Here is a 10,058-nt window from a genome sequence, read left to right as displayed (position 1 = left end):
ATCATTCTTGGGCAACTGATGCACCTCTTAGGGATTTGGCTATTGCTCCTATTCCTAGTACTATTGATGGAGCCATAATTGCAGATTTGTGGGATGTTTCGTTGGGGTGGAAAAGGGAACTTTTTGCAAATATCCTTCCTGATTATGCTCTGAAACAAATTGCAGCCCACAAGGTTGTTGAAGACTCTAGTATGGGTGATATAAGATACTGGAAAGGTTCAAGGGCAAGTGGCTTCTCTATCAAATATGCTATGCACATCAGGAAGGATGAAGACTCAATCCCAACTGATCCGAAATGGAGTCTTGCTTGGACAGCACCCGTCCAACAAAGGATCAGAGTTTTTTTGTGGCTCTTATTCCATGATAGAGTGTTATGTAATGCTAACAAGAAGCTGAGACATCTTACAGAAGATCCAAGTTGCAAACGTTGTACTCAAAACTCTGATGAAACTTTGTTACACTTGCTTAGAGATTGTCCAGCTGCAAAGACCATTTGGGCAAGTGTAGGAACTGCTGCTAGTTACTCTCCTTTCTTCAGAGGTAACTTACAAAATTGGCTTGTCAGGAACTTGAAAGGGGAGGAACTTATTCACTCAGAGAAGTGGCCAACCTGTTTTGCCATTACTGTATGGTGGAGCTGGAGATGGAGAAACAACAATGAGTTTGGTGAAGCTGCCAATATTCCTACAGATATAGGCACGTTTATTAGAGCTCAAACAGATGCAACTTGGAATGCTCTTACAGGAAGCAATAGTCCAAGCTCATCATGTAACAGCAATTCTCCTAAGAAGGAAATGCTGGTGCGTTGGATTGCACCTCCTCTAGACTGGTACTGCCTTAATACTGACGGGGCAGCAAAAGGACCTCCAGGTTATGCAGGAGGAGGCATCATACGCAATTGCAGGGGGGGAGTACATTAGAAGCTTTGGGGTCTGCAATGCATATAAGGCTGAGTTACTGGCTGCTGAATTAGGACTGCAGATGGCAAAAACTTTGGGCATCCCAAAGCTGATTCTTCAGATGGACAATAATGCATGCTTGGAGGCTATTAGCAACGAGGCAATTCAAGGAGGAGAATGTGTTCATATTCTTGCTTCTTGCCGTAGTGTAATTAAAACCTTTAATAATCGTTGTAGCTTTTTTCATTGTTTTAGGGAGGGGAATAGAGTAGCATATCGACTCGCCAACATGGGAGTCATCTTTGAAGGGAGGGTTAATTATTTAGATTCGCCTCTAATCGAAATAATTAATCTTCGGATGTTGTGGGTGTGGCTTGGCTACGATTTGTAGCTTGATCTATTTTTCTCTCTTTAATAAATGGGTGTGACCCTCATTTGCATTAAAAAAAATAAAAAATAAATAAAAATAATGTAAGAGACCATTATCGGCCGGAAGAAAAAGACTAGGTTACGGTGGCTTTTTCTTTAGTGATCTTCTTCTTTTGGGGGGGTTTGATTGAAAGAGTAAGCGGACAATCTTCTAAGCTTGAGACCTTTAAGGAGTCAGATGCAATTTATGAGAAAATTATTAAGGAACATCTTAATACAAACATGCTTCAATCTGAACCATAGGCTGAGAAAATTTTGACCCAAGGTACTCTATTGTTAACCCAAGATATTCAATTCTTTTTGGGAATTTATTTTTTGGCCGGAAAATGTATTTGAGTACCCAAAAGGTGAAAGAAAATGCTACCTCCGTCCCTGAAAGAACAACCCATTTAGCCTAATTTTAGTCCAAAAAAGAATGACCCGTTTGCATTAAAACACCAACCAATTTTCAACAATATTTGTGTAAAATTAGCTTCTCTATATAAAAATTTGATTTTCCATGTAATTTTATTACTTTCTATCTCTATTTTTTTACAAACCCCATGTAAATTTATCTTTTTAATATACTTTTACTTCTTTTTATTTAACTTTCTTAATACCCGCGTAATCAACCCAAATGGGTCGTTCTTTCGGGAGTAATAGTGTACTCAAACGGTGAAAAATTTAACAATTGAGGATCCATTTATTTAGTTAACTTCCATGGATTAGTTTTTTAAGAAGATTGACAAAGTTGTTAAGTCCAAAACTTTTTTATTTCTCCAATTTTTGATATCTTTATTTTCGATTTTTCCAAAATATTAAATGTGTTAAAGTTTTACCGATAGAAAGTTTTATAAAGGAGTAAGAGAAGATGGAGAAATTGATTATGTATATTGCTCCGGTAACATGGCTTATATAGCCAAGAGTTTTACATATAATGCCACACAAGTTCACAAGTCTTTGGACTTGTGTGAACATTGTGAAATCTAATCAAATAATTATAGGCATTCATATTTATCTTCTAACACTCCCCCTTGAATGCCCATACTTATTATACAGAAAGGTATTTGTTGCCTCATTAAAAACCTTGCTAGGTAAAACCCTTATGGGCATAGCTAGGGAAAAAGAGTACAACGATATAGTATTATATGCTTTGGTATACTGCCTCGTTAAAAACCTTGTCAGGAAAAACCCGGTGGGATAAAAACCTGATCGAAGGGAAAAAGAGTGCAGTACATATAATACTCCCCCTGATCTCAGCATAGTTCACGAAGATGTCGCATTCCGATTTTGTGAACTAACTGTTCAAATTTCTTCGAAGGAAGTGATTTGGTGAAAAGGTCGGCAAGATTTTCACAAGACTGAATTTGCTGGATATTTATTTCCTCGTCCTTTTGCAGATCATGTGTGAAGAACAGTTTTGGGGCAATATGTTTCGTTTTATCTCCCTTAATATATCCTTCAGTTACTTGAGCGATACATGTTGTATTGTCTTCAAAGATGATGGTTGGGTCTTCTGTTATTGCGTTCATTCCACACTCCTTTTGGATATTACTGATCATCGACCTTAGCCATACACATTCCCGTCCTGCTTCATAGAGGGCTATCAACTCTGCATGATTTGATGATGTCGCGGTCAATGTCTGCTTTGTTGATTTCCATGATATTGCAGTGCCGCCATAAGTGAACACATATCCATTTTATGACTTGGCATTTTGAGGATCCGATAAGTATCCAGCGTCTGCATACCCAATGAGAGCAGCATCTTGTTTTGGTTGGTAATATAAACCAAGGTCTTGTGTCCCTCGTAGGTACCGGAGTAAGTGTCGAACTCCCTTCCAATGCCTATATGTTGGTGCATTGTTGTGCCTGGCTAACAAATTCACAGAGAAAGTTATGTCGGGTCTAGTATTGTTAGCTAAGTACATTAAGGCTCCAATTGCACTTAAGTATGGTACTTCTGGACCTAGAATCTCTTCATTTTCTTCTCGGGGTCTGAATGGATCATTTTTCATATTCAAAGAACGAACAACCATTGGGAAGTTGGTTGGGGTTGCTTTGTCCATGAAGAAACGTTTCAAAACTCTTTCTGTATAGTTTGATTGATGGACAAAAATGCCATGACTCAAGTGCTCAATTTGTACTCCAAGGCAAAATTTAGTTTTCCCAAGGTCTTTCATCTCAAATTCTTTCATCAAGTATTTTGCAGTTTTCTCGAGTTCATTTGGGGTTCCGATGATATTTAAATCATCAACATAAACTGCAATGATAGCGAATCCTGATTGTGATCGCTTTATGAAAACACAGGGACTAACTTGGTTGTTTTTGAATCCTTCTCTCATAAGGTATTCACTCAGACGGTTGTACCGCATCCTTCCAGATTGTTTCAATCCATAAAGTGGCCTTTTTAGTTTTATGGAAAGCAGTTGTCTAGGCTTGTGGTTTTCTGGTAGTTTTAGTCCTTCGGGGACTTTCATGTAAATGTCTGTATCGAGTGACCCATACAAATACGCAGTCACTACATCCATTAATCGCATTTGCAGTCCTTTTGTGACTGTCAAACTTACCAGAAATCTTAATGTAGTTGCATCAACCACTGGAGAATATGTTTCTTCATAATCAATCCCTGGAATTTGAGAAAATCCTTGGGCTACAAGTCTTGCCTTGTATCTAACTATTTCATTTTTCTCATTACGTTTTCTTACAAATACCCATTTGTATCCAACGGGTTTTACACCTGCTGGTGTAAGGGTTATTTTCCCAAAAACTTCTCGTTTTTCAAGTGACTTTAACTCAGCCAGCATTGCCTCCTTCCACTTTGGCCAATCACTCCTACGTCGACATTCTTCTACAGTTCTTGGTTCAACATCATTTTCATCAGACACGATGTCGATTGCGATGGAATTTGCAAATGTTTCATTAACGATAACATCTTTCCTATTCCACTGAGTCTTTGTAGAGACGTAATTCATTGAAATTTCATTGTTATCAATGTTTTGAACATCTTGTTCATTCCCCGTAGGGTTGTCTTCTTGTTCGTCCCCTTTTGGATTATCATCATTTTCTTTACTTTCATCCACATTTGGTTTTTCTTGACCTTCTGACGGGGGAACATCATTAATCTCATTTTTTATTCCATCCAATCTTTTCAATTTTCTTGGCTTAGAATCTTTTGAACCAAGTGGTCTTCCACGCTTTCTGCGTGCCTGAGATTCATTTTCTATGGCCTTATTACCAGTTGGGATTTCAATACGTGCAGAGGCATTTTCTGCTGGTATATGTGATTTTGTCACCTTCTTTGTGTCTACAAATGCATCAGGCAATTGATTTGCAACACTTTGTAAATGAACAATTTTCTTAACTTCTTGTTCACACATATTTGTTCGTGGGTCTAACATCAAAAGTTGTGTTGCATTCCAAATGAGTTCAATTTCTTTCTTATGTGGGTCTACTTTCTCTCCCCCTAAGGCTGGGAATACTGTTTCATTAAAGTGACAGCCCGCAAATCTAGCCGTAAATAAGTCACCAGTCAATGGTTCAAGGTATTTAATTATAGAGGGGAATTCAAACCCGACATAAATTCCCAGCCTTCTTTGTGGACCCATTTTTGTTCGTTGGGGTGGAGCAATAGGAACATATACAGCACAACCAAAGATTTTTAAATGTGAGATACTTGGTTCTCGACCACAAACAAGTTGTAGTGGTGAGAATTTATGATAAGTTGTAGGTCTCAATCTAATTAGCGCTGTTGCATGTATTATAGCATGTCCCCAAGCAGATGATGGCAATTTTGATCTCATTAATAATGGTCTTGCAATCAATTGTAATCTCTTAATTAGTGATTCAGCTAGACCCTTTTGTGTATGGAAATGAGCTACTGGATGTTCAACATCAATTCCAATTGACATACAATAATCATTAAATGTTTGGGATGTAAATTCCCCAGCATTGTCAAGTCTTATTTTCTTTATTGTATGATCTGGGAATTGTGCTCTTAATTTGATGATTTGGGCAAGTAATTTTGCTAAGGAAACATTTCTACTTGAAAGTAGACTAACATGTGACCATCGTGTAGAGGCATCAATTAAAACCATGAAATATCGAAATGGTCCACATGCTGGATTAATTGGCCCACATATGTCTCCCTGAATTCTTTCCAAGAATTTTGGAGATTCAGTAGCAATTTTGTTCATAGATGGCCTTATTATTAATTTGCCAAGTGAACATGCAGAGCATGTTAATTCATCTGATCGGGGAATTTTGACATTTCTTATTGAATGTCCAACTGAATGTGCTATTATTCTTTGCATCATCCCAGTTGCTGGATGTCCCAAACGATCATGCCATAAAATAATCAAATGTTTGTCATCTAACTTCTGGTTAGATACCATATTGATTTCCACGGGTCGTATGTTTATACGATATAACCCCGAAGAGTATGCTGGCAATTTCTCATATATATGTTTCTTGCCATGTTTTTCTGCCGTGAGGCATATATACTCTTTTTGATCTGTTGTCATTGTTTCTAGATGATAGCCATTTTGGCGTACATCTTTAAAGCTTATGAGATTTCTTCGAGATTTACTCGAATATAAAGCATTATTGATTATTAATTTTGTTCCATTTGGAAGCATTATACAAGCCTTTCCAGATCCTTCAATTAATTTAGCTGACCCGGAAATGGTGTTTACATTTGCTTGAAACAACTTTAGTTGTGAAAAATATTTTCTATCTTTTAAGATAGTATGTGTTGTTCCACTGTCCAAAAGGCATTGATATTCGGAACTAACTTCAGGTAGATCCATATCTTCATAAAATAAATTTGAGATTAGTTTAGAATAATATCATACAAACTTTTATTGATGATAGAGATTTAAAGTACATGACTAGAAATTTAAAATACAGGGAACTAAGAACATAGCATATGTTACATTAGTAGATGAGAAACCTAAGTATTGTTGTTTTCTCCAAGAATGAAATCATTTCCAATTTCAGCATTATCCATGAAATAATCAGACACATCAAGGCTGGGACAAGGAGCATTTTCCTCATTAACATAATTTGCTTCTGCATTTTTCTCTTTGCCTTTTACAGAAGCCTGGTAAAGGTCTACCAAATGTTTGGCCGTTCGACAAGTACGTCCCCAATGTCCTGTCATGCCACATCTGTAACATGTGTCTTTTCCTTTCGAAGGAGTTTGTTTGTGGCTTCCAGATGACTGTCCCTTCTGTTTTTCAAAAATTTTGAAATTACTGTTTCTTTGAAAATTATTTCTACCACGACCACGGCCGCGTCCGCGATAATTTCCACGGCCTCTTCCACGGCCATTGTAATTTCCACGTCCACCTCTTCTTGTAGCATTTGACTCGGGTGGATAGGAATTTGTTGCATTTGCCTCATGATGAGTGGCCAAAGACCCAGTTGGTCTCAGGTTATGATTTTTCAACAAAAGTTCACTATTTTGTTCCGCAACAAGCAATATACTCATTAATTCATTGAACTTTTTAAAACCTCTTTCACGATACTGTTCTTGCAACAGTATGTTACTTGCATGAAAGGTAGTGAGTGTTTTTTCAATCATTTGTTCATCGGTGACTGGATGGTCACAGTATCTCAATATAGATACTATCTCATGTATGGTTGAATTGTAATCTATTACAGATTTGAAATCCTGGAACCGTAAATTTTTCCAGTCAAATAATGCCTTAGGCAGGAGCACCCTTTTGTGGTGTCCAAATCTTTCATTAAGGCAATCCCATAATTCTTTGGGATCTTCAACCATCATGTACTCAGTTTTAAGGCCTTCATGTAAATGATGCCTTAACAACACTAAGGCTTTTGCCTTATCTTGTTCAGTGATAGGTTTTTCAACCGTCATTGCAGAAGAGGTAGCATCAGTTGTTTGACCAGAGGGACTTTTATTTTCTTTAACAGTGTGCTCCAAACCTTGAGCTTTCAAATTCATCATTGCGTCCACTTTCCATTCCAGAAATTTCTTTCCAGATAAATCTAAGATTCTGAACTGTCTTTTCATAAGGTCTCCCATTTTAGCTACAACAAATTTCGTGATAATTAGATTATAATAACAAATTATATGTACAACTCACGTGTTTAGTTCTTCCATATTTATAATTAAGTTAATAAGACACGTGATAATTAAATTTAATAATAATAAACCATAAATAATAGTCTTTTCTCCCCCTTGGTTTATTATTGTGAGTAATTATATGATTAGACAAAAATTAATCATGTTAGTTGCAAAAAAAAAAACAGCAAAACGACAACAATGACAGTAGTAACAATAATTATAATGATAACGGTAATATTATACAATGATGATTAATAACAACAAACAACATAATAAAACAAAAACAAGCTTTTAATATACTAAAACGACAAAATAAGTGAGTTTTACTTATACATAATGACAAAAATTAATATTGCTACTAATAAAATTACAAGCGCCGTAATTAGAAGGAAATATTGTTTTATCTTCATTAAATCTTCCTCAAAAGTGAAGTTGTGGGTGTTTTGGGTGTTTTGGTTGCCGTCGTCGGGGAACATATCGGAGAAGAAGGGGGTGAAAAAAAAAAATTTAGGTGATTTTTGGATAAAAAGTGGGAAGAGATAAAGGATTTGTGGTGAAATTGGGGAAAAAATCCGTCTTTTATAGAGGTAGGTTTATCCGTTACTGTTCTGTACAACTGTAAAAATATCATATAACAATCTAATATACTGACAAAAATTATGGTCTAAATATATATATTTATAATTGTAAAAGGTTATCACACTGGGAATGCAAGCCATAGTGGTCCGAGAGCCCTAATATCTATAAAAGATCATGGGTTCGAAAACGGAAAGAAACACAAAAAAGTATGTAAAAGTAAGAAAAATAATAAGTATAAAAAGGCTGCATCTTTTTGTTAATCTAGTTAATAATAATATGCATGCAAAGCTACTACTTAGCAATTATAATAACTAAGATAAAAATTTACGTAAAATGAGTATGTAATATCAACATGGATCAAACAAAGAAACATCAACATGAATAAACAAAAGATGATAGTAGTAAATTCACAAGTAAGAGAACTTTCACCGTTGTTTTTTTGAGGTATATATAGTAAATGTTTGAGTTTCTGTTATAGAGGATCCCAAATATGGGCAACTATAGAGCATACTCCTCGAAACAGTTAGAAGTAGATAGTATTATTTTGTTATAAATTTTTATAAGTAGGTATAAATATACCTGACTGAAAACTGGTGCTGATAACGTGTTAAAGTTTTACCGATAGAAAGTTTTATAAAGGAGTAAGAGAAGATGGAGAAATTGATTATGTATATTGCTCCGGTAACATGGCTTATATAGCCAAGAGTTTTACATATAATGCCACACAAGTTCACAAGTCTTTGGACTTGTGTGAACATTGTGAAATCAAATCAAATAATTATAGGCATTCATATTTATCTTCTAACAAAATGAACAAATAGGGCACACTTTTAAATCAGTTACATCACTCCTCTCATACATGACTGTTATGTTTTATTAGTTTTCAGTCTTTTAATGCTTTGTGGAGGGGTACTTGTTGTTGTGCTGAAGATTTGATCACTGTTTTTCTGTTATATAGGGGATCATTCTCTTCATGCTATGTATCAGCCTCAGATTTTGTTAACGGTTTGAGGCTTTGTGTTGCTAATAGAGCAAATTTAGTCTCAAGTCGGGTGACATCATCATTTTGAGTCTTAAGATTTATACTTAACACTTTTCCCATTTTTCTTCAAAATCTCAAGCAAGTCTCAAATTGACTCTTGAAATTTCAAGACTCAACTTAAGACTTGAAATTGGGACCCACTTGACTTTTATTTTTACTATCCTTTTTTTTTTCTTTTACATATAATATGTCAAATATTTAAAGTGATAAATTTGTGTAAGTCTTAGTGAGTCTTAACAAGAATTAGATGACATCATTTTCAATGGGGACCACAAAAAATTATGTCACATCTAAGTCTCTTGGGGCTAAACTTGCTCTGAACTCTTAGCTTCTTGGGTTGTAAAACATTATAATTAATTAATATATCGTCTGTTAAAAAAAATGAATGTGTTATGTTTTGTTCAAATGTCTAAAAACTAATAGTTTCTTCTTTTTGGACACTATCCGCATAGTATGCTTTTACAGACTTTAATGATTTGTAGTTTTATACATTAGAAATAACATACTACAATTAATTAAACGGGACCTTAAAATGTAAATTTTATTAATATTAAAGGTTTGTCATATTGGCTAAAAAATTTCTGCCGATTACTTTTTCCTTTTCAAATTAAGTTAGGGTTATGATCTAATAAAAAAGATCTTATAATGAGAAGAATGAGAAGCAATCTTTAACGATCAATTAAATCCAATGATTCACATTTCACCATTGCAAAATGCATATTTAGTACAAATATTATGCATATTTAGTACAAATATTATGCACATTTAATACAATATTAATGCCACATTCATTTTTCACTATTTGAAAAAACAACTTTCTACTCCGTATTAAATTCATTATGCAACCATAGTAATGCACATTTAGGGCCTGTTCACTTCAGCTTATTTTTAGTTCAGTTCAGCTCCAATCAGTTCAATTCAGTTCAACTCCAATCAGTTCAGTTCAGTTCAGTTTAACTCCTAATTTCCTTCTCTCATAAAATATTCATTTCAACTCAGTTCAGTTGAGTTCAGTTCAGCTCCAATCAGTTCAGTTCAGTTT

At 35.2% G+C, this 10,058-nt stretch overlaps 1 protein-coding gene across 1 annotated transcript; it reads right to left on the bottom strand.

Annotated features, from left to right (window-relative positions):
• Positions 1–6,255: 6,255 nt before the first annotated feature.
• LOC110736062 lies at positions 6,256–7,353 on the bottom strand. Its single transcript, XM_021916241.1, has 2 exons — positions 6,561–7,353; positions 6,256–6,458 (listed from the first exon to the last, which is right to left on the bottom strand). The coding sequence occupies exons 1-2, from the start codon at positions 7,351–7,353 to the stop codon at positions 6,256–6,258; spliced, it is 996 nt and encodes a 331-aa protein (XP_021771933.1).
• Positions 7,354–10,058: the final 2,705 nt, after the last annotated feature.

Source organism: Chenopodium quinoa, unplaced genomic scaffold, assembly GCF_001683475.1.
Source record: "Chenopodium quinoa cultivar QQ74 unplaced genomic scaffold, ASM168347v1, whole genome shotgun sequence".
Lineage (NCBI taxonomy): Eukaryota > Viridiplantae > Streptophyta > Magnoliopsida > Caryophyllales > Amaranthaceae > Chenopodium > Chenopodium quinoa.
Note: the sequence above shows the minus strand (reverse complement) of the source record. Positions and strands in the feature narration are given on the sequence as shown.

What these genes read in the sequence shown, in the direction of transcription:
- LOC110736062 (XM_021916241.1), bottom strand. Translation starts at nt 7,353, where the DNA reads ATGGGAGACCTTATGAAAAGACAGTTCAGAATCTTAGATTTATCTGGA. An exon ending in AAATAATTTTCAAAGAAACA is followed by an intron (nt 6,459 to 6,560) that starts GTAATTTCAAAA and finishes GTGGCATGACAG; the next exon opens with GACATTGGGGACGTACTTGT.